The 25,893-nt window shown below is 40.0% G+C and overlaps 1 protein-coding gene across 2 annotated transcripts in view; it reads left to right on the top strand.

The window, feature by feature from the left end:
- PDE318 (P-loop containing nucleoside triphosphate hydrolases superfamily protein) overlaps nucleotides 1-25,893 on the top strand; it is a 334,365-nt gene that overhangs the window by 93,486 nt on the left and 214,986 nt on the right. For both annotated transcript variants that reach the window (XM_089416137.1, XM_089416136.1), the window contains exons 3-5: nucleotides 23,976-24,096; nucleotides 24,261-24,325; nucleotides 24,475-24,588. In XM_089416137.1, coding sequence (XP_089272263.1) covers nucleotides 23,976-24,096; nucleotides 24,261-24,325; nucleotides 24,475-24,588 — 300 coding nt within the window. The remainder of the gene's footprint in view (nucleotides 1-23,975; nucleotides 24,097-24,260; nucleotides 24,326-24,474; nucleotides 24,589-25,893) is intronic.

Below are 25,893 nucleotides of genomic sequence, written 5' to 3'. Positions count from 1 at the left end.
CTCGGAATCAATTTGGGTCGTTGGATCGGCAGGCCCGCCCCTTTGACTTTTCAACTTCGAGGGGTAGCGCTTGTCTATCGCTTGCACAATTAACCCCCTCGAAATGCTTCCAGGGGTTGGTTAGGCGGGGATGGACAACGATATGCCCCTAAACCTGCTCGATCCTTAAATGAAGAGGTGGCCCATGATAATTTCCTCTTTTAGCCCTCTTATCTCAATTCCCCCATAGGACCGGGTGTCGTGACCAGTGGTTTGGGTGCTTGGGTGCTTAAGCCTTCGGCTCTTGTTGGGGGCCTAACTCCCTTTATATTTGTTCTTCCACCCTTGGTTCTTTGAATGCTCATGACCCAGTGCCACATAACATCGGAGTCCCTTCATCAAAGTCTTTTCAAAAACACAATTACAACAGGGGTTCGAAATTTCAGACCTCCAATATTCAACATAGCACCTGGGTGCTCCGCCTTTTCTATGCCCCTGGTCCCTTGAGTCCTCATGACCAAGTGCTAACAACATCGGAGCCCCTCCAATGGATCAAAACTTTTTATAAAACATTTTAAACAGGGGGTTATGAAATCTCTTTCCTCCGAAAAGCTGAACTGCGAAATGATGTCACATTGATGTCATTATCTCCACGTGGAGCCTCCTTGGTGGTGACATGTGTCTTCCAGTTTTGCCCCATTGGGCCTTCACAAATGCCAAAATCAACTGGCACGTGTCCTGTCTTGAGGAGAGAGAGAGGGCCTTTGGGGTCCTCAGATTTTCAACAATTCCTTTGCTTTTTTGCTTTCTCAGTGATATCGAGACTTATAAAGAATTATATATTTTTAAAGGTTACAAGGTCCCAATCTCTAACGCTCCGAAATGAGCGACCCTCCGAGATTTGGGTTCCGATGTTGCCCTCTGCTCCGATGTCCATCCTTCCGATATCGGGCCCCGATATACCTTCCTTACATTCTTTTGATATCAGGTTCCGATGTGATCGCTTCCCGAATTTCGACACTTTCCTTTTCATTTCGGCCCTCCTCTGAATTTCAGCTCCCAAAATTTTGGGTATCCCATCTGATACCAGCCCCTGATATGCTGAGCCTTCTCTGAAATGGTCATTCGATGTGCTACCTCTTCCTTTTGATTTCCCTTTAAACGACCTAGATTGCACCTCTTCATTGCTGTACCATGGATGGAAATCAGGACCATATGACAGAAATGTAAGAAAGTATTACAGATACAACAGAGAGCATGATGCATATCATAAAGCAGTGAATACCCCCTTTAAGGTTTTGTAGTTCATCGTCCACGAGGGGTTGGGTCAATCATGGGTTCCTTCATGATGCAGTGGGCAAACATAGGGGCCCTAGGAACCAGGGTGATGGCCATGATGATAAAGGGTAGAGCTCATGTTTGGCTTTTCCCATGCGCTAAATTTTTATATCCCGACTATTTTTTGTACTTTATGGTACATTTCCTGTTGTAAGTGACCAACTTATGCTTTTGACTTTCTTTTTAGTTGCATCAACCTCGGGGCATCGTTCCGGGCCCAACCCAAAGTGTGGACATGGGGAGGGGGAGGCTAACTCCATGTGGACCCAATGGACAAATGTGGACATAGATGAGAAATATGTGAAAATGGGCTATAATGAGCGGAGGGGAGTGATATATATGGTGATCTGAAAATCACTCGTAGGTGACCTCAGTTAAATAATTATTATATGAGGGTATTACAGACTCATGTGCTAGTGTGTGTCTATGTTATTTTAGTCAACGGATCGATCAGATTGCAAAATACACAGACATTGGAAAACAAAAAACAGTAAGGAAAACACAGTAAGCAAATGCAAGAACACAACAATTAATAAGGAGTTAACCCTATTCTCCAGGGCTACATCTCCGGTCCAACTTTCAGTGGTGGCCTTATTTTATTGTGTCTTTAAAGTAGAGAATTACAATGAGGAACTCAATTTGAGTCTCCTGAAATAGAGAATGTTTGGTAGGGTGGTTCTTGGATTCCCCAAGCCACTAGAGTGCACAAACTCTTCTCCTTACCAGATCTTGACCTCTCTGGTCTTTAATGGGAGGAGCCCAATGTGGTGCTCAATTCCCGACAGATCCTCTCCGAGAGTGCTTGAACCTTTCAAGCTTTCTGTCTGCTTGATGCTGCATATGGTTAGCTGGGCTCTCTATTTTCCACTTCTTGCTTTACTGTCTTTTCTTTTTCCTTCTGTTGTCTCTCTCTCTGTCCTCCTGCGCTGTGTTTGTTCATGGCTAAAAGCCAATCTGTCTCATGACTGCTCGCTTCCTCTTCCGCCCCTTTGGTTTGCCTGCTGCTGTTCGCTTGGAGTTCCCTGTCTTTGCGTCATCATCAACGGCTCACAGGGAGTGGCCACTTGTCTTCTCACAAACTATGCCAGCTTGTCCTCAACGGTTCGGTAGTTTTGGTTACACTGTGGAATGAGTCACCTGCTATCTCAGCGGTCAAATTGGACTTCAAATTCTTTATGTGTCGCGGCTTAATCCCCTGTCAAATCCGGTTCCTCCACCGGGCGCGATCTCCACCGTCAGATCTGGAGCCCCCAGATCCTACGACATTCGCTCATTTCGCGCGGTTGATTTGCTCGATTGTTAGCGCGTGATGAGCAACGATTTTCTCTCTCCTCTGTCAGACACGCGTCGGGCGCTGAATGTCCAAATCTGCTTACCGCCCAAGGATGCCTTCGATATATACCGCCGGTTTTCGGAGCGCGGGTCCCGCTTTTCGCCTTAGCGCTTTCCCCACGGTTTCTCGGCTTCCCATGCGATCGAGCGCTCGGGGCCTTTCCTTCTCGAGGGGTTTTGCGCATCAGAAATGCCCTCTGTTTCCCGATCCGAGCTTCCCAAGTGCCAGTTTTGCCTCCTGCGCGGTCTCCATGGGCCTCGGTCAACGCGCTTTGACCGAGGTCCTCGTCATTCCTTGTTGGCTGCAAACTGCCACCGTCCAGAGGTTTTCTTGATCGCTCTTTATCCATAATTTCGAAGTCTGTCCTGATTTGATATAGTCATGGAACTTTGATAATTCTTCATGGATCCAATTCGGATCACGGCCTTCCCACTGAAAAAGCTTTTGGACCACCAAAAGTTGGTTTTCAAGCATCGACTAAGTGAGGGTACGATTGTCTCACTTGTCCAATCTCTATCCACTTTGCACTGCTCGGCTTTGAACCCTTGAGCCCAATTCTGAGGTACTCAACATCTCCCCTGCGCGTCGTCCTCACCTTCCTGTCCAGCACTGTGTCTTCCTGCAATTCATTAAGATATTCAGGTAACAGGTCATCAATAGAAGGCAATTGACTCTGCTCTTCGGGATCCTCAATTAGTGAAGGTTCAAACAATCTCAAGCAATCTGCATTTACCACTGAGTAGATGTGCATGTAAGTTGGTAGATCAAAGCGAAAAACATTCTCGCCAATCTTCTCAAGTATCCTGAAAGGTCCATACCTGATAGGCTTTAGCTTTTTACCTTCACCTTGCATCCTGTCTTTGCTGATATACAGTCAGACTTGGTCACCAACTTGGAAACTATGCTCCATTCGATACTTGTCATGCCTTGCCTTGTATTTGGCTTGGCTCTTTTCCAGCTGTTCCTGTACTGCTTGGTGGATTTCTTGGATCTGTTCAATGAACCTAGTTGCCCTGTCCACATCACTGTGTCCCTCAACTGTGGTGTCTTTACCAAAGACAAAATCCAATGGAGAGCTTGGTGTGAAACCAAAACAGGTCTCAAAAGGATATCTTTGTGTAGAAGAATGTTTTGCTCTGTTGTAAGCATGCTGCACATAACACAAATGTTCATCCCAAAGCTTAGGATGCTTGCTGCAATATCCTCTGAGTAATTGGATCATTGTCCTATTGACGACTTCGGTTTGGCCATCAGTTTGTGGATGAAAAGCTGTGCTTTTCTTCAATTCGGTGTCCATCAGTTCCAACAGATTTGACCAAATCTTCCCCACAAATCGTGTGTCTCGATCAGATATAGCGGAAGTTGGTAATCCAAAATGAACCCATACATATTCAAAAAATAGTTTTGCAGTTTGTTCAGCTGTAATCTGTTTACTAGAGGGTATCAAAATACACATTTCTCTGAACCTATCCACAACAACATATAGATAATCATGACCTTTCCTAGATTTAAGCAGTCCTCCAACAAAATCCATGGAAACACTTTCCCAAGGGTGAGAAGGAACTAGTAGTGGAGTGTACAAGCCTAATTTTCTGTTGCTGGGCTTGCTTTTAGCACAGATAGTACACCCTCTTACATATCTAGAAACTGTCTCGTTCATTTTTGGCCAATAACAAAATCTTTGCAGCTATGCAACTGTTTTACTTACCCCAAAGTGACCTGATATTAGAGAAGTGTGTGCTTCTCGAATTATCTTTACTCTTTCAGTTTGTGGAATGCATAACTTCTCACAATGGTATAAGAGTTGGTCCTTTACATGATAATCCATTTCTTTTACTCGTTTGCCTTGACTTAAAGTTGCATATACATCCTTAAAGTCTATATCTTGAGCATATTGTTCAATGTAGCTTTCATGTAGCACAAAATTATGCTTAAGTATAGTAGATGCATTTATAATGGGTCTAGATAACATGTCTGCAACTTTATTATGTATGCCCTTTTTATATCTGATGAGTAAATGAAACTGTTGTAGAAAACCCATCCATCTATAGTGTCTTGATTGTTGCAACTTAGTCTGGGAATGTAGATATTGAAGTGGTTGATGATCAATATGTATTACTATTTCTTTGCCCATTAAGTAATGTTTCCACTTTTTCACACTCTGTACTAATGCATAAAATTCTTTATCATATGTAGAATAGTTAACTACTGCAGAATTAAATGTCTCCAAATGATAACATATGGGTTTACCGTGCTGTGTCAACATTGCTCCCATGGCATAGTCACTAGCATCTGTTTGGATCTCAAATGGTCTTTGAAGATCAGGCAGTGCTAGTACAGGTGCTGTACTAATCTTTTCTTTCAAGGTGTCGAAGGCTTTGTGATGTTTCCCTCCCCACTGAAACACCTTGTTCAATCCTGTTAAAGCATGTAAGGGAGTTGCAATTGAGGAAAAGTTAGAAATGAACTTCCTCCAATATTGTGCTGCTTCTAAGAAGCTTCTAACTTTTGTAGTAGATTTGGGTTTTGGTCAGTTTACAATGACTGCCACATTAGAGGGATCTATCTTCAATTCACCACCCCCTACTATATGACCCAAATAATTTAGAGATGTTTTGCCAAATTCACATTTTGAAAGTTTAACATGAAGTTTTTCTCTTTTCAAAACATCTAGTGTCTGCTTATCATGCTTTAAGTGTTCTTCCCATGTTTTGCTAAAAATCAGAGTGTCATCCAAATACACAATAACAAAATCATCAAGAAAATGTCTAAGTACATCATTCATTAATCTCATGAAAGTAGCAGGAGCATTAGTTAAGCCAAAAGGCATAACCAACCATTCATACAATCCCTGCTTTGTTTTGAAAGTAGTCTTCCATGCATCTTGCTTTGCAACTTTGACCTGATGGTATCCACTGTGCAAGTCTAGCTTGGAAAAATAAATAGCTTCCTTCAATTGATCTAAAAGATCATCTATGCGAGGAAGGGGATCACAATTTTTGATTGTTATCTTATTCAGTGCTTGGTAATCGATGCACATTCTCCATGAGCCATCTTTCTTTCTCACCAAAACGATTGGTGACCCACAAGGTGATGTGCTAGGTAAGATGAACCCTTTCTCGAGCAACTCCTGCACCTGCTTCTTGATTTCAGCATTTTCTAAAGCAGACAACCTTTTATACTTGTCGCTGCAATAGTTGTTTCATCTCCTGAGTCTGACCCCAAATCCTTTTGAATAGCTGCAACAGTCTTCTTCTTCTTGCCCTGGAACTTCTTAGGTCTCAGCTCTAGATGCAGAATCCAACAGTGCTCATCATCATGCCCATCCTTTTTACAGTGAGTGCATGAAGCCTTGCTCTTTTGTGCAGTATTAGCCTTCCTTGCTTTCCATTTCTACTTTCTTTTCTCCTTATTTTTGCTTGCAGTGGGTTGGGATGCTCCCCCAACTTCTGGACTTCCATTCTTTCCTCTAGCTTCTAGATGAGTAGCTTGTACAGATACTTCATCTATACTAGTGGGATTAAGATAGTGTGCCTCATGTAGTTGTGTAGACCACCAATGTACTTCAACAGAGTCTCAGGTGAGTCTAATGAGATTCCTAGAATCAATGCTCTCTTTCTAAATTCTTGAGTATACCCTTACACACTTTGCCCTTTCAACTGTCGAAGAGTTTGCCAACTCATCTTGGCTTGCTGCATGTAGGCCAATGGATAGAACTGTTTTTTGATTGCAGAAACAAATTCACTCCAGACAGAGATAGTCTTACTATGTCTTTTCATGTCAGTTTGGGTCCTACCTTCCCACCAAACCAAGGCAGTGCCTCCGAGGCGTAGGCTTGCTAGCTGAATCTTGCTCTTGTCTGAATCAATACTCTGCACTCTGCAATAAACATCAATTTGTCTAATCCAATTGTCCAACTTTTCTGCATTCAATTCTCCATCATATATAGGCAAATTAAATTTAACATCTAGTTTGATCAAGGATGCTTTCTTTTTGTGTTTAGGGAAATTAGGAGGTGTGAGAAAGCTTTCCTCTTTCCCTTTTCCTTTTGAGTGGTCATGGAAGTGAGACTCATCTTCTCCTTTGTCTTACTTGAAGCCTGATGAATCTTCCTCATGTTTTCTAAAGTCCCTATACATTTCCTCAACCATGGACTTTATGGCTAGGAAACTATCTATGAATTGAGGGTCTGGTCCTACAGAACCTTCTTCTGACATTGTCTTCTGAGGATAGACTTTCCCAATTTTAGGATTAGTTTCAACCAACTCTCCTTCTCCTAACTTGAGCTTTGATCTAGTTAGCATTCAACAGCTAAACCAACATAAGCTTGTCTAACCTTACAACCTAGAGCTCTGATACCACTTGATTTGAAAATCACTCGTAGTTGACCTCAGTTAAATAATTATTATATGAAGGTATTACAAACTCGTGCTGGTGTGTGTCTATGTTATTTTAGGAAACGGATCGATCAGATTGCAAAATACACAGACACTGGAAAATGGAAAACAGTAAGGAAAACATAGTAAGCAAATGCAAGAACACAACAATTAATAAGGAGTTCACCCTATTCTCCAGGGCTACATCTCCGGTTTAGCTTTCAGTGGTGGCCTTATTTTATTGTGTCTTTAAAACAAAGAATTACAATGAGGAGCTCAATTTGAGTCTCCTGAAACAGAGAATGTTTGGTAGGGTGGTGCTTGGATTCCCCAAACCACTAGAGTGCACAGACTCTTCTCCTTACCAGATCTTGACCTCTGTGGTCTTTAATGGGAGGAGCCCAATGGGGTGCTCGACAGATCCTCTTCGGGAGTGCTTGAACCTCTCAAGCTTTCTGTCTGCTCGACGCTGCCTATGGTCAACTCGACTCTCTGTTTTCCACTTCTTGCTTTACTGTCTTTTCTTTTTTCCTTCTGTTGTCTCTCTCTCTGTCCTCCCGCGCTGTGTCTGTTCATGGCTAAAATCCAATCCGTCTCATGACTGCTCGCTTCCTCTTTCGCCCCTTCGGTTTTCCTGCTGCTGTTTGCTTGGAGTTCCCTATCTTTGCGTCATCATCAACAGCTCACAGGGAGTGGCCACTTGTCTTCTCACGAACTGCGCCAGCTCCTCCTTAACGGTTCGGTAGCTTCGGTTACACTGTGGAATGAGTCATCCGCCATCTCAGCGGTCAAATCGGACTTCAAATTCTTTGTGTCGCGGCTTAATCCCCTGACACATCCGGTTCCTCCATCGGGCACGATCTCCATCGTCAGATCTGGAGCCCCCAGATCCTATGACATTCACTTATTTCACGCGGTTGACTTGCTTGACTCTTAGTGCGCGATGAGCGGCGATTTTCTCTCTCCTCCGCGGACACGTGTCGGGCGCTGAATGGAATCGCTCGTTTTTCTCCAAATTCGCTTACCGCCCAAGGATGCTGTTGAGCCCTGAATTTGTATCTTTCCTATACACTTTCCTGGACTCTTTCCATTCACCTGGATCTCCTAACCTATCAACATCATTGCATATTAATCATAAAAGAGCATTTAAAGTGGTTTTTAACTATGTTTTGTGTCTGCTGTTTGAACTAGATTTTTGCTCATTGAGCTGCGGAATCCTGTCACTTTCCGCAGTTGCTTCAACTTTTCGCAACTGTTTTTGTTAAAGTCTACATTGCAGGTGTCATCAGGCAAAGCGAGCCACATGGGCAAGTTGGAAATGACTTGGACATGGACCGAGTCCTATTGGCTCAGTCGGATTCATCAGGGGAAGCCGTGGTCAACGGTGGTCAAGCGGTGGTCAAATAGAAGAGTCCTACGACAACAGGACTCTGTTTCCAAGCATGTGAAAGATTTTTGTGGCCGTTTCTAGATCTCTGGAGGCACGCTGACACCTGTAGGCTGCCCACAATGTGAATCCAACAAGCCGTTTTCAATAGATTGCATAATCTCGGCAGCATGATGCTAAATCCATGGACGCTGTCGTTTACGTGTCCTCTATCAGCGTAGTTTATAGGAAAACAGTTATGTAACCTTTTGTTATAAATAATGCGTTTCTATACGCATAGGAGTTAGTCTTTTGAATATAATTTTGCTGTTAAAAAAAGCCCACTGTGCCGTGACACTAGTTTCATTGTTGTGACTGCGTTCTGAAATATATGAGAAGACTCTGTTTCTACATGGTTGCGTGAGCGTAATTCTTGATTGATAGCTGTTGCCCGAGGTTGTGTAGAGGGCCCCTGCACACGCCGAGGTTTTGTTCTTTTATTGCTGTACAGATTTATGTAGTGTTTCTTTAATTCCGTTACATATATTCCACAGTTATTCACTTATGTATATTTCATTTACTATGGTACTAACGGTTCATTCTTGTTCATAATTGTACATGCTTTGTACATTGCTGTTAATGCTGATCAGTGTGTATGTTTCAGGATAGAATAGAAAGCCCAGACATCTGCATATAATTTTCACAATGACTAATGACATGGGATTAATTCTCTGTTGATTTTGCGTTTCCTAGTTTTTAATTCCAGTTCTGCTTTGTTGATTTCAGTTTTGTTTCCTTGCTTTATTAGTTAGCTTAGATATTAAATTGCTCATATCATTGTCAGTTACCTGCGAAAGCCATAGCTGGACTTCTGGCGAGGGATTGAAGTATGAGTGTGTAATTTGATTTTAGTTTTATTTTTCTGTAATTAGATATCAGATTGCTCAAGTTGTTGATGATTACCTCCGAAAGCCATAGCTGGACTAACTGGCGAGGGGCCAGACTATGAATTGATGTGATTTGATTTTAGTTTTACTTTTTTGCAATTAGATATCAGATTGTTCAAGTTGTTGATGATTACCTCCGAAAGCCATAGCTGGAATAACTGGCGAGGGGTCAGACTATGAATTGATGTAATTTGATTTTAGTTTTACTTTACTTGCAATTTTTGGATTTCTTTGAGTGCAACAACTTAATTCATTTCTTTTGTATTTAAACAGCAGCAGGGATAATGGTTTCATGATCAATAGTTCACTGTTTGTTTGATTAGAATAGTGGCACATTTTCATTTTCTTTTAAGAATTAATTTCATCATTAGTATGTTCTAAGACCCTCTGAAGTTTGAAGTTTTGGAAATCATTATAAAGGACATAATTGCCTTGAACATTTATATCCATACTTGTCTTTTAGAATTTCCATTTCACATTAGGGGATCAACAAAGATAAAAACCCCCAAAACAAAATAAAAAATAAAAAACGACAAAAAGTAAGAAATAGATTATCTTGCACATATAGTGCGCCACACTTCAATAGTTTACGACTCCCGGATTGACAATTAATATAGCAATTTAGGACACTCTAAATTGACCAAACATTTTGGCGCTGTTGCCCGGGAAGTGTAACTAGGTAGCCAATTTCTTAAAAAAAAAAATCGAAGAAAGGAAAAATTGATAACTTCTCAAAGTATGCTCTCCTCTTGCGCCTAGTGTGATCTGGAGGATCAGAAAAGAGAGTTATTGGTTCAATAATTTCTTGAGTATGCTCTCTTCTTGCACCTAGTGTGATCTGGAAGATCAGAAAGAGAATTAATAGCCCGACCTGAAGATAAAATTAAAAAAAAATGACATGCATAGAGCAAGAGATTCTAGGGGAAGGTTTATAGCTAGGGCCAAGAGTTCGATTTTTACAACTCCAGCTACTTCAAGGCATAGACAAGATACACCTCCATCATCTCCAACTCACACTCCCAGCCTTTGGATTCCTGGAATTCAAGGGGCAATAGCTGAATTAAGAGACTCTCCCACACTATCCATCAAATCTAACCTAGGGAAAGAACCTTTCTTCACTTCTACAGGGGAATATATTGTAATCAAAGAAGTAGAATCACCTGAAGAAGAAGAGGAAGAAATTCCTCCTCATTCGCCATTAATAGAAGAGCCAGAGGACTCTGAAAACTCTGAGGAAACTATCATGACAGAGGAAGTAGTAAACAGATTTGGAGGAGGAGGTAGAGGTAGAGGTAGACGAGGAGGAAACAATGGAGGAGGTAGAGGTAACAATGGGGAAAATAAGGATGGAGATAACTCATTTGGATTTCCTATAGTTGATGAGGAAACTCATACAACAATGAAAAACATCTCACCATCTGTCCTCCCAAACTTTTATGGGTTGCGAAGTGAGGATCCTGAAACATTTCTATTTGAGTTTGAAGTCATGTGCCGAACTTATGACTATATGGAAGATTCTCAAAAACTCAAATTGTTTCCTTCAACATTGAAGGGAGCTGCTTTGAAATGGTTCATGGGATTAGTCACTCAATCTATTAGGACTTGGAATGATATGAAACAAACATTTCTGGATAGATACTTGGACTATTGCATGCCCACCAACCATAAGGATGAGGTATTCAAAATGGTGCAAAAAGAAGATGAAAACTTGGAGGATTTACTTGAAAGATTTCAATACAACTTAAAAAGAGAAAAAATGAGTAACTTAGATGAGGAGACCTTGAAAGCCCTTCTATTAAAAGCCATTAGAGATGAATGGATAGATATTTTAAACATGATGAGGAAGGGAGATATTTCTCAACTTCCACTTCGTGACATAGCAAAACTATGTATCCATCTCTCGAGAGGAAAATCTAAAATGGGAAAAGGGCCTAGAGATCCTTCTCTTATTAGAGCAAACAAATCTGCAATTGGATTAGTAAGTAGGGCAGAGATTGGCAATATGCTTGATGAGTTCAAAACTGATATTCTAGGGAGCCTTAGTGAACAACTAGACACCCTTAAAATACAAAACAAGCAGAAGGCAGAAGCTGAAGCCTTGGCCATCTTTTGTCCAAAATGTAGGAAGAAACATGCTCAAGGGAATGCCCTTTGGATGCAAAAGTTGTAGAAACATGTATGATTTGCTCGGGAAGCCATGAGACCAAGGATTGTCCTTCAATTCCTGGGCTCAAAGCTATCTTTCAAGAAGATCCAAATTCAGTAGAGTCTCTCTGTTTTGTTTCAAGGAGACCTTGGCAGGGGCAACAAAATCTAGGGTTTAACAACCCTATGAACTTTCAACCCCCGTTAAATTGGAATTCTTGGCAACAACCTTGGTCCCAACCTCAAAATCCATATCAATCATGGGTACAATGGATGCAAAATCCTTATGGGAGATTTGCTCAATTTTATCAATATCCTCCATCTTTTCAAAATCAACAAGCTCCACAACTTCCAAATCAAAACCCACAACTTTCATTGCCATTTCCACAACAACAACTTCCTCAACAAAATTCCCAACTCTTGCTTCCATTCCAACAAAAGACAAATCAACTACCAGCCCAGCCATTGCCAAATCCTAATAACAAAAATCCTCAGAATGCTTACATGGTAGAAGGACAACAATTTCCTATCTATATGATTGTTCCTCTTAATGATGTACAACTCAGGTCTGGTAGAGTTTTAGAAAAACCTTCTATAGATGCTCAGAAGCAAAGTACTTCTGAGGAAGATTCTCTTAAAGTCAATAAAGATTCTGAAGCATCTCTTCAAAATCCAAACACTCAAAAAGAAAAAGAAAAATAGTCAACCCCCACAACTCCTATAGTTGAGCAACCTGCATCTTCATCCACACCTCCTTTCCTTGAAAGATTACAAATTGACAAAGGGGTGGAAAAACAAATCTTGTTGCCTAACTATGATTTTATATATGAATTAAAGAATGTTTGTATCAAGATTCCCTTGCTACAAGCCATTAGAGAGATTCCTATTCTAGTAAAAACAATAAAGGAGTTGAGTCTCAAAAGACCAGGAAGGAAACCAAAAGACACAAGAAGAATCCACCTGGTAGGAAAATTGTAGATATCATGATGGGAAAAATTACCATTTAGAAGTATGTAGATCCGGTAGTCCAATTGTCAAGACACATATAAATGGGATAGAAATTCCAAACACTTTGATTGACTTAGGGGCTGCTATCAACATTATGAGTAGACAGACTATGGAACAGCTTAAACTTCCTAATCTTCTTTTTACACCTACTTTACTGCAGCTTGCAGATAGATCAATAATCAAACCAGATGGTATATTAGAAGATATTTCAGTCTCCTTAGATTCTTGGGAGTATCCAGTAGATTTCATGATTTTGACTCCCAAGAGTAATTTAGGAGGGCACCCACTCATTTTAGGAAGACCTTGGCTAGCCACAACTGATGCTTTCATTAGTTGTAGATCTGGAGATATGTACATTTCTGATGGTAATTCGACAAAGAAGTTCAAATTGTATCCTCCAGCAAAAGCAATTACAGAAGTAGGAGATAATGAATGGGTCGATGATGAGGACACTATACAACCTGTCTTTTACCATTTCTGAAATCAGTGAAGATAGTCAAATTCTGAACACATTAGAAAACTTTGAAACATCTTCAGAATATGACCACACACAATTTCAGTTAGATTCTAACATTGAGTATTTATCATCAAGACAAATGTCTCTTTACTCTATGGAAGAGTTCGGTAGTTCCACCATTGAGATTTTTCCAGGTAAAACATTGAATATCAATAAAAATTTGGAAAAGTCACAACAGGAAGAGCTAACCAAAATCTTGAAAAACATTCTACTGCATTTGCATGGCGGTATACTGATATGAAGGGTATTGACCCTAAGACTTGCATTCATCACATCTACATCGAGGAAAACAGTAGACCAATCAGACAACCTCAGAGAAGGATGAATCCAAACCTTAGGGAGATAGTGAAAGAAGAGCTCCAAAAACTACTCAATGTAAACTTCATTTATCCAATTTCAGATAGCTGATGGGTTTCTCCTTTGGTTTAGTACCTAAAAAGAATGGTAAATAGAAGGTATGCATTGATTACAGAGAATTGAATAAAACAACTTTGAAGGATCACTTTCCTTTGCCCTTTATCGATCAAGTATTAGATACATTAGCATGCAAAAAGTACTTTTCATTTTTGGATGGTTTTAGTGGCTATAATCAAATTCAGGTAGCACCTGAAGATCAAGATAAGACCACATTTACCTGTCCATGGGGAACTTTTGCTTATCGAGTGCTTCCTTTTGGAATAGGTAATGCACTCGCAACATTCCAAAGAGCAGTACTAGGAATCTTTTTTGAGCTAATCCATGATTGTGTAGAGGTTTATATGGATGATTTTACAGTTTATGGTAATTCGTTTGAAGAGGCATTAGAGAATTTGGAAAAAGTCCTTATAAGATGTAAAGAAACAAACCTTTCATTAAGTCATGAAAAATGCTTTATGATGTTTACTGAAGGTATTGTTTTGGGACATCACATTTCAGGGGATGGGATTAAAGTTGATAGTTCAAAAGTTGAAGTCATCTCCAAGTTGCCTATTCCAAATTGTCAAAAAGATGTTAGAAGTTTTCTAGGATTTACTAGGTACTATAGAAGATTTATAGAGAACTTCACTAAAATAACATCTCAACTCTTCAAATTGCTTACAAAAGACTGTGAATTCAAATGGGATCTTGATTGCCAATCAGCGTTTGAAACTTTGAAAACAAGAATATCTGAAGCACCTATCTTGAGAGGACCAAATTGGAAACTTCCTTTCCATATTTCTACAGATGCTTCAGATACAGCTTTAAGGGTTGTGTTGGGTCAAAATGATTTAGTTCCTTATGCCATTTACTATACTAGTAAAAATTTAACTCCCACTGAGTTGAACTATACTGTGACTGAAAAGGAGTTCTTAGCTATTGTTCATGCAATCAATAAGTTTAGACATTATATAACAGGCTATGAAACTTTTATTCATACTGATCATTCTGCAATTAGATATCTAATGAAAAAACCTGTTACTAATGACAGAGTTACAAGGTAGCTCTTACTTTTACAAGAATTCAATATTACTGTGTTGGATAGACCAGGGAAACAAAATACAGTAGCTGATTTCTTGTCTAGGATTCAAAATACTAAGAAGATTCTCCTGTAGAGGATAATTTTCCTGATGAATATTTATTTGCAGTAACTACTGAGACTGCTTGGTATGCAGATATAGCTAACTATTTGGTTACATGGAAACTGCCTCCACATTTATTTCCTGGTGAAAGAAGAAAGATTATTCAGGAGAGTTCAAAATATTCATGGATTTCTAACGAATTGTTTAAAACAGGGCCAAATCTTGTGATCAGAAGATATGTTAGGGAAGATGAAATGCCTGATATCCTCAAAGCATGTCACGATGAACCATGTGGCGGACACTTTGCTGACAAAAGGACAGCCTATGAAATCCTCTCTTTGGGATATTATTGGCCATTCATTTTCAAAGATGCAAAACAATATGTTAAAAGGTGTGACAATTGCCAAAGAGTAGGGAAACCTACCATTTCAAATGAAATGCCATTGCAACCACAGGTACTCATCGAACCTTATGAAAAATGGGCTTTAGATTTCATTAGACCTATTAACCCACCATCTAAACAAAAAAAGTATATATTGGTATGTACCGATTATGTCACTAAATGGGTAGAAGCCAAAACATTATTTTTTGCTATTGAAAATTCAGTTGTTAGTTTTCTTTAGGAGGATATTTTTACTCACTTTGGTGTTCCAAAAGAAATTGTGACAGATCAGGGAAGTCGATTCACATCCAACCTGGTGGAGAAGCTGATGGAAGAATACAAGATCAAGCATAGAAAATCTACTCCTTACCATCCGCAAGCAAATGGTCAAGTGGAGTCTACAAACAAAGTTATTGAAGGCATCATCACCAAAACTGTTCATTTACACAGAAGAGATTGGGCAGAAAGGCTTCCTGAAGCCTTGTGGGCCTACAAAACTACATGGAGAAATACAACAGGACATTCTCCCTATGAACTTGTTTATGGGAAAGAAGTCCTGCTCCCCATTGAGTTCCAAGTCAAAACTTTCAAGATGGCAGTTCAGTTGGGGATGGATCTATCAGAAGCCCAAAAGCACAGAATGGAGCAGTTGAATGAGCTAGATGAGATCAGACAAGAGGCAATTCTAAGAACTGATCTAGTTCAATATCAAAGAGCTAAGTGGCATGACAAATACATCAAAGAGAAAAAGTTTCAAGAAGGAGATTGGGCATTGCTATTTGATTCCAAGTTTAAAGATTTTAAAGGAAAATTTTAGACTCATTGGCTTGGGCCATATGAGATTGACAAAATCTTTAGCAATGGAGCGGTAAGAATCAAAACCATTGATGAACATCAAACTCCTCTTATTGTGAATGGCCACAGATTAAAGATCTATCATAAGCCACTCTCAAAAGAGGAATTTGTCAAAATATTTCAAGATAGTTCTGCAATAAGGCTGGTGAAGAAGAATCCTTCTTCTCCACCAGCCTAGCCTTTGTTCCTTTCTGTTTCTAAAAAAATAAAAATAAAATGTATAAGCCTGAAAACCAATCACTGATTGGCAGTCTTATACAGAAAATACAGGGCGAAAATCAGGAACTCCTGACGCCCTATATTTTTCAAAAAAAAAATTCTCTCTCATTTCACACTTTTGTGACACTCCACTTCATTTCATTCCACTTCATTCCACTCCAATTTATTTCATTCCACTCCATTTCATCCATTTCATTTCATTCCGCCAATAAAAGTTTTTTTCATGACCATTTTCATTCAGTCAGTTATCATCTATCCATCTCCATTCAGTCATATGATTGCTGTGCCAGTTTCCGCAGCTGAACCCAGTTTCCGCAGCCAGAAGCAGTTTCCGCAGCCATCACTCTGTTTTTCAAAACTGACAGTCAGATGTTAGTTACATAATCATGAAATCAAATGCAGGTATGACCAAGAACCTATTATGAAGACATGAGGCACTTAAAAGCATCAACAAGGAGCAGCTGATCAAAGATTAATGGACAAAAAAATGGCAAGAATTCCAAGGTATGAGTAGAAATTTATTTCAAATAGCATTCAAAGCACATTTTTACATAGTTATAAAACCATAGCTCCATTATATGCAATGATTGGCGTTGATAGCTCCATAACCGTTCCACGATCTCTATATGATTCCCCCACAAGTCTTGCATTTATTTCCAAATGGCCTCATGATCAAGCCTCTGGTTTTAACTCGTGTTCGGCTGTACTTTGATACTCCACCTGTAATTATGGGAGGTGGTTGATTTGATCATGGCTTCTCTCCGCCGCACAAATTCCGCAGCCATTTCTTAAACGTGTTTACATCTACTTCGCAGCCATTCAGTTTAAAATTCTGCCGGGTTCACTTTACTCCCCTACTATTTTATTGAAGCCACGGTTGCATTTCCACCTTGTTCATATAAGTCTCCGCTCCATTCCGTGAATTCACTCCCACTACCTGTTCTCTGTTTTCCATTTACAGTCACTGTTTTCTTCTCCATAAACCCTGTTCACCACCGTTAACCCAGCCGTCTCACCTCCGCTAAAACCCTTACTCACGCAGACGAATTTTAAGACAGAAGGAAGGATGGGTCTGTTGTTGAGGGCAGAACCGGAAGGGCCCAAGTTTATGGAAGGATACCCGCAAGTGAAAAACATATTGAAGAAGGCAAGGTGGCTACGGTTTATTAAAAAATTCAAGGGCTACAACAAGGAGATTACAAAGACTTTTGGGAGGTTTTTTAATGGCCTGGAAGTGGAAGTTGGAGACCTCAAGTTTACAGTCATCGAGGCATCTATAGAAGCCGCTACAGAATTTTCGCAGGAGGGTGAACGCTGGTTCAAGAACAAGAGCTTTGACGAGAAGGCTTGGAGGGTTATCCTACGAAATCCAGGTATGGATGTAACTATTTTTAAACGAGGAATCCCTGTCCATGCTTTAGAAGAGAAGTGGGCCAGTCTATTGTTGATTATTCAAAAGTTCATTACCTGTGAAGGACGTTTTGGATCAATGTATATGTATCACACCCGGTTGTTGATGAATTTCTTAGAAAACCAAACCCTCAATCTGCCTTACTTTTTACTGAACAGTTTGAAAAAGATGTCTGTAACCGTCCAAAAGAATCTGGGGGACATAGAACCACACTTGTATCACCATGGCCTTGTGAAAATCTTGATAGAAAAACAATTGAAAGAAAAGAAGGACACATGGGAGCAGTTTCTGATCAGAAATTTCTTTAAAGATCCACAAGAAACCCCTGAAAGCAGCACATCAAGGAGAAGCAGAAGAAAGAGAACAAGTGATAAAATTCAAAGTACTCCTACTAACATAGTTGAAGAAACTAGTAGAGAAGAAAGACTATCTAAAAGAAGGAAGGAAAAGACTGAGGGTAAGAAGCCAACAAAATCAAAAGGGAAAAGAAGCATTGAGGCTGTGCATCAAACCCCAGAACCTTCCTCAGAAGAAGACCATCAAGTATTGTCTGAAAGACTAGTTCACCTTCAGGAACAGTCAGCTGCAGCCAAGAAGAAAGGAAAAGAAAAACAGAGTAGGGAGGAAAAAGACACTAGTCCACAGCATGTAAGGAGAAGCTCCAGGCTTAAAGGGAAATTAAGGACAATGCAAACCAAAGGACCCCACTTTATTGACTTGGGAGGGGAAACACCGGAGCAGCCTCCAACAACCTCTCCTGATCGTAGCCCACACCATACTTCCATTTCACAGTCAGATTTTGACATAAGCCCTTCTCGGCCAGATTTGGAAATCAGTGATTCTCAACAGGATTTTGGGGTCAACCCAAGGAAAACTACACTCGAAATAGACCCGAATCAGCAAGAGATGTATGATTATATAGAATCCTTGGAAAAGATAGCCACAGGTCCAAGCAATTCATCCACTTAGCCTCACACAACACAAGAAGCTCTAGTCCAATCGTTGAAACAAGAAGTTTTTGAATTGGAGGTCTTAAATAGACACATTAAAAATGAAAATGAAACATTAAGGGAACAAAGCAGATTGGACAAGATCATTCATGACAACACTATGTTACATCTTGGGCTGTGGCAGAAAAAGAACATGAAATTGAAGAAGAAGTGCAGGAGGTTGAGTAAAGCACTTATCAACCTCAAATTCAGATGCTTGATGAGGAAGCCTAGGATGTTAGCAGTACCAAGGAAGAGGAGAAGAGGGTTGGATGTGCTGGCGGAGGTCTCAGAGCATATCGATTGAAGAGAGGATGATCAAAATTTTGGTTGCATGGGGACATGCAACACCTTCACAGTGGGGTATGTTGAGCCCTAAATTTGCATCTTTCCTATACACTTTCCAGACTCTTTCCATTCACCTGGATCTCCTAAGCTATCAACATCATTGCATATTAATCATAAAAGAGCATTTAAAGTGGTTTTTAACTATGTTTTGTGTCTGCTGTTTGAACTAGATTTTTGCTCATTGAGCTGCGGAATCCTGTCACTTTCCGCAACTGCTTCAACTTTCCGCAACTGTTTTTGTTAAAGTCTACATTGCAGGTGTCATCAGGCAAAGCGAGCCACATGGACAAGTTGGAAATGACTTGGACATGGACCGAGTCCTATTGGCTCAGTCAGATTCATCAGGGGAAGCCGTGGTCAAATAGAAGAGTCCTACGACAACAGGACTCCGTTTCCAAGCACGTGAAATATTTTCGTGGCCGTTTTTAGATCTCTGGAGGCACGATGACACCTGTAGGCTGCCCACGATGTGAATCCAACAAGCCGTTTTCAATAGATTGCATAATCTCGGCAGCATGATGCTAAATCCATGGACGCTGTCGTTTACGTGTCCTCTGTCAGCGTAGTTTATAGGAAAACAGTTATGTAACCTTTTGTTATAAATAATGCGTTTCTATATGCATAGGAGTTAGTCTTTTGAATATAATTTTGCTGTTAAAAAAGCCCATTGTGCCGTGACATTAGTTTCATTGTTGTGACTGCGTTCTGAAATATATGAGAAGACTTTGTTTCTACATGGTTGTGTGAGCGTAATTCTTGATTGATAGCTGTTGCCCGAGGTTGTGTAGAGGACCCCTGCACACGCCGAGGTTTTGTTCTTTTATTGCTGTACAGATTTATGTAGTGTTTCTTTAATTCCGTTACATATATTCCACAGTTTTTCACTTATGTATATTTCATTTACTATGGTACTAACGCTTCATTCTTGTTCATAATTTTACATGCTTTGTACATTGTTGTTAACGCTGATCAGTGTGTATGTTTCAGGATAGAATAGACAGCGCGGGCATTTGCATATAATTTTCACAATGACTAATGACATGGGATTAATTCTCTGCTGACTTTGCTTTTCCTAGTTTTTAATTCCAATTCTGCTTTGTTGATTTCAGTTTTGTTTCCTTGCTTTATTAGTTAGCTTAGATATTAAATTGCTCATATCATTGTCAGTTACCTCTGAAAGCCATAGCTGGACTACTGGCGAGGGATTGAAGTATGAGTGTGTAATTTGATTTTAGTTTTATTTTTCTGCAATTAGATATCAGATTGCTCAAGTTGTTGATGATTACCTCCGAAAGCCATAGCTGGACTAACTGGCGAGGGGTTAGACTATGAATTGATGTGATTTGATTTTAGTTTTACTTTTCTGCAATTAGATATCAGATTGCTCAAGTTGTTGATGATTACCTCTGAAAGCCATAGCTGGACTAACTGGCGAGGGGTCAGACTATGAATTGATGTAATTTGATTTTAGTTTTACTTTACTTGCAATTTTTGGATTTCTTTGAGTGCAGCAGCTTAATTCATTTCTTTTGTATTTAGACAGCAGCAAGGATAATGGTTTCATGATCAATAGTTCACTGTTTGTTTGATTAGAATAGTGGCACATTTTCATTTTCTTTTAAGAATTAATTTCATCATTAGTATGTTCTAAGACCCTCTGAAGTTTGAAGTTTTGGAAATCATTATAAAGAACATAATTGCCTTGAACATTTATATCCATACTTGTCTTTTAGAATTTCCATTTCACATTAGGAGATAAATAAAGATAAATACCCCCAAAACAAAATAAAAAATAAAAAACGACAAAAAGTAAGAAATAGGTTATCTTGCACATATAGTGCGCCACACTTCAATAGTTTACGACTCCCGGATTGAAAATTAATATAGTAATTTAGGACACTCTAAGTTGACCAAACAGATGCCTCCGATATATACTGCCGGTTTTTGGAGCACAGGTCCCGCCTTTCACCTTAGCGCTTTCCCCACGGTTTCCCGGCTTCCCATGTGACCGAGCGCTCGAGGCCTTTCCTTCTCGAGGGGTTTTGCCCAGCTAAGCGCTAATCGTGCATCAGAAATGCCCTCTGTTTCCTGCGCGGTCTCCATGGGCCTCGGTTAGTGCACTTTGATCGAGGTCTTCGTCGTTTCTCGCTGGCTGCAAACTGCCATCGTCCAAAGGTTTTCCTGATCGCTCTTTATCCATAATTTCGAAGTTTGTCCTGATTTGATACAGTCATGGCACTTTGATAATTCTTCATGGATCCAATTCGGATCATATGGCGTCAGGAAATGGGACGACGCAACTAAAATCGGGTTTTCCCATGTTGTGCCACTCCTAAAGCTAGTAGCCAATAAAGGAGATCCCATGGGACTAGGATTCATGACTAACTACCAAGCTGGGACAAGAGAACAAGAGTACAAACCTAGCCCATTTTTTTCACCGAATCCCCCCACTAATCCATGTCCTAATGTGTCCAAGAAAGCAAGCAGAAACAACCAACTGCATAATGAAAATCCATACCTTCGGGGTTAGAAGGCCCACCTTCATACGTATGATCATAACAGATGGGCGAGGTGATAGAATGGCTGGCTTAGGTGGCACATCGAGCTATCTGGTCGCTGCAAGGGGTTGCTTGTTGTTGGTTGGAGACATATCTAGGAGAAATTTTTTCCTATGGGTGTCACCCACTGGTGGTAGGTAACAAACCCTAGGTTTAGAGTTTGGATTCTTCTATATCTTTTGTAATGTGGTATTTCATCCTCAAGTCAAGAAAGTGGATCCATGGTGTGGGGCCTCAACATGTGGAATGTCAATAATTCTCAATCATCTCCACATAAAAGAAGGGATGACCCCCTTCTAATCTAATAATATGCCTCAACATGTATGCAAAATAGTCTCTAAGATGGCACGTGTTGACCAATGTAGTAAGTCAAATGTGATATGAACCATGTGCCAAGTCATCAAGAAACCAACCAACTCATCATGGAGAAGAATGACCCCATCAAAATATGCATGAAGTGATGATGAATGTGTAAATGCCTCCAAGTGTGGGCCTAAGAAGGGGAGTGCTCAAGGTAATACGATGCTCTATGCTACAAGTAATCCCTCCACGTGTGAATATCATCCATAAGAGCTTGGGTGCTAGCGAAAAGGAGCCCTAACCATGGCCAGGTTCATCCATTCGAGCAACAAACCATGTGTAAGTGAGTGTATTCCCAACACTCTATGCCATTATGAAGCCAACACAATGTCCACTCAACCCAAACTGCTAGGGCATTCCAACAAGGGAGCCATGCATCCTCATATCTAGTCAACATCAACCTCAACATGTTTGCACAATGGTTAATGCTGAAATAAATCATAGTTCAACCTCCCAATAGTCACTAGTTGATTAAATCAACATGGACATGTGTGCCAATGGTTGGGGGGTGTGTGTGTACTCCAACAAGTGTTGTACATGGAAATTAGATGTATCCCCCAGCAAAGTCCACCATGATAACAACACAATGATAATGTAGAAGCTCCACCTAGGTTTGAGCCTACATCACCAAAGGCTGTGAGATGATTAATACCTCATGAAACTTAGGAGAAGGCTTGATTACCAAAGATGCATGTATTACCCCCCCATCTAACTCAAACTTAGGAAGAAGAACATCAATGAGGGTACTAACATCATCAAGCACATTCCACTTAGGTGATGTCTAACAAATGTTACAATGTCTAGTCATGTCACTTAGGGACATGCCACCGAGGCAAAGTGCACAACCACAACACATCAATCATCTAACCACATCAGCATCATAAGATAAGGGGACAATAGAGATGCTAACCATCCAATCCTCAAGTATGCCCCCACCACACATCAAGCGTAAGAACAACCCCTTCGTAGTGACACCAATAATACAACATCACCATGCAAAAATCACTAGGCAACACTAACAATATAATGAAACATCTACCTCCTAACACCATCCTCTAACCGCTTAGGAGGCTAGAACCATTATCCAAGAACAAGATGTAGCTCATCCAAGATAAACAAGTAGACCACAGTCACACCATAATGAGATAACATGCTCCATAACCATTAATATGCAACCAAGGCATGATCAACAAGGCAAGCACATGTGAGAAGACCACCAAATCAGCAAGCATAATCATCCAACCAAGGAGAAGTGAGACACCCCAACCAAAGACTTCCAACAAATGATCCAATGCAATGAAGAGAAGGGCTCCATGAAGATGAATCCCCTCAAGTAGGTCCCAAAACTCCAAGATACCAGCTGCAAATCTCCACAAATGTGATGAAAATCACAAAGTGGAACCTCTTACAATATGAGCTGTAACATATATTATTGGGGTTCTTTTTGATTTCAAGGGCTTTGCTGATCAAGTGGGTGGAACAATGCTGGATTTTGGCAAGGACCTTGGATTGTCGAAGAAGATGTGTTGTTTGTATGAGAGGAATGTTCGCTGATTTGGTTACAGTGTACACAAGTGTCACTGATACCAACAATATATTCTTTAAGCTCAGTTTGGATGGGTCAACTAGTTTGTCTGATATAGGAGATGCGGATTGAATAGGGTATCTCATAAATTCCTTGTTGGAAAGGATCAGTTATGTCTTTCATGGAACTAAAAGTGTTCTTAAAGGTTTTAAGGGGTTTGAAAACAATGTGGTTGTTTGTCTTCTTAAGAACTCTAGATAGATTGTCAATGGTCCCATGGATAAGGGGAAGATAAGCTTGGGGAAATGGTGGTTTGAGAGTTTTGATATTGTCTTTTCTGGGGATTTTTTCTTTTGTGTCCTTTGTTGTGGAGCAATGAATAGTAGTAAGAAATCAAAGAAGAGTTTGACTCTGTGAATGACTAACAAAAATAATCTTCAATTCATTTCTTTAAATGTCATTTGATAACTATTGGCTGGTCAGAAACTTTAACATGCTCTTCGAAAAATAAATTTGAAAGAAAGATGAAATGAAAGTCTTATATGTTTCTTGGCAATCAATAGAATCTACAGGACCTAGAATAATTGACACAGATCCAATGTTTTCGGTCCTTAATTTTATTGCAGCTGCATTCTAAGTAATTTTTATGGAATAGGTTATCGAGAATAGATATATTGTTGTTTGTGGCTTGCCTGCGTTGATATTGTGATGAAATGAAAATCGGCAGGAAACTGAAATGCATTCCTTTGCCGGGCTAATGTTGGCATTTATTTGTTTCTAGAGCCAAAAGTTGGAAAAACATCAAGAAGTTGGTGCATTTCAAAATCTTCCCATGGTGATCCCCTCGAAGGATATTCTTTTTTCCGCAATGAGGAAGACAAAGATGGTTGGTCCAACAAAAGGTATTCAAACATGCCAAAAACACAAGAAATCGATTACTTTGTCTTATGAAAGATAAGAATAGGAGCTTGCTAGCACCATTAGTTGTTGTGTCTTTTATTTCATATTCATATTTAGGTGGTTGATGATACCTTTCTAAGTGTGCATTTATTTAAATGAATTCTAGGTATTGCAAATATAGCAAAGAGAGAACGGAATCGAGGTGCAAAGCAGCTAGATGCATTGATGAAAGTTAATAATCTGATTTTATTTCTTTGAAAGTTTTAGTTTCTGATTTTACATTATTGAAACTGTTAGTAACTTTGTTTTAGATAGTAAATTAATGTGCTTCAACATCAAGGTGTTCAACTGCACATAAAGATTTGTTGTCTTCATGTCAGGAGCTAGCTAATCCCTTGAAAAATTATGTGGAGAAATTTCCTCGCAGCCAGAACTTACATCCTTATGAGCAGTCTTTGATTGAGTTCACACTCGGAAAAGGCAAGTATGAAGAGGTATATATATTAGTCTTCTCATCTCTAGTATTTGTCCGTGTATTGATCATTCCTTTCAGAAGCAAAAAGGGAATAAAATAATGCACCACAAATATTTCCTTTTTTAACGAGTAAAGAATCAAGTGTAGTCATGTTATTGTATAGAAGAGTTTACTTTTTGATTCAAAATGAGTTGATTAAGTGACCTCAATATCTGATAATGATCAATAAATAGAGAGACAGCTCACTTTTAGTTCTGTGAATTTAGTTCTATCCAAGGCCTGTTACCCCTCATATTTGTATGAATAGTAAATGTGTGATTTTCATCGCGTGACAGATTTTCGGGGGTAACTTATGGGGATGCTGATGGCCTAGAGATACTAACCTTCTATTTTTTCTTGTAAAAGCCCTCATTTTACAATTAACAAAATTTAATTTAAGACTTATACCAAGTTCAACCAGACAGTGAATTTTAGCTGGAATTTAACAATACAATTGCAGGTATCTCTCTGGAAGTTTCGTTTGAAGGTGTTTCTGCCTATTGTTGCTCCTGCTCCCGTTACCAAACTGACCCTTTTGTCCTCCCAGGTGTTGAAGTTTCTAAGGCTAACAATTAGAAATCCTCCATGTACTTTCTGATTTATTCCTTCCTACTTGTTCTGATTAATTAACAAGTTATTTACCATGTAAATACTGAAAATAAACACAAGTATATGCTCAAAACATTACAGATCATCAACTGAAGGAAACAAAAACAAGCACACAAATGACACTGTTATTTTTGGACTATTGTCCCTGGAAAAACCCAACGCGGAAAAACTGGTGCAACGATCTAAGGGTTTGATTTATTAAGCAGTTTCAGAATACAATCTGGGTGCCAAATCCGGCTCACCCAACAGAGAAAAAATGTCGGCAGTGGTACCTCTCCTTCGAAGATAGATGCTTCGGCCGAAAACCCCGGATAAACACTCCTGCAGCTCCTCAACTCCAATCTGCCCCACGAAAAACCCCAACGTTAGCCTCTAGGGACTGCGTCAGCCTCTTCTGCCCTCTGCGTCAGCTTTCCCAGTAGTTCCGGTAGTTCCTTGCAGTTCCGACTTCTGCCCTCTACGTCAGCTTTCCCGACAGTTTCGACAGTTCTGGCGATTCTCGGCAGTTCCTGCTTCTGCCCTCTGTGTCAGCTTTCCCGACAGTTCCCACAGTTCCCGACAGTTCCCACAGTTCCCGACAGTTCCGGCTGTTCCCGACAGTTCCAGCTTCTGCCTGTCAGCTTTCTCGGTTGTTCTGGCAGTTCCCGACAGTTCCGGCTGTTCCCGGAAGTTCCAA

The sequence above is a fragment of the Pinus tabuliformis genome, chromosome 3_2 (genome assembly GCF_031772625.1).
Source record: "Pinus tabuliformis cultivar Carrire ecotype Pingquan chromosome 3_2, CPIR1, whole genome shotgun sequence".
NCBI classification, from domain to species: Eukaryota; Viridiplantae; Streptophyta; class Pinopsida; order Pinales; family Pinaceae; genus Pinus; species Pinus tabuliformis.
Note: the sequence above shows the minus strand (reverse complement) of the source record. Positions and strands in the feature narration are given on the sequence as shown.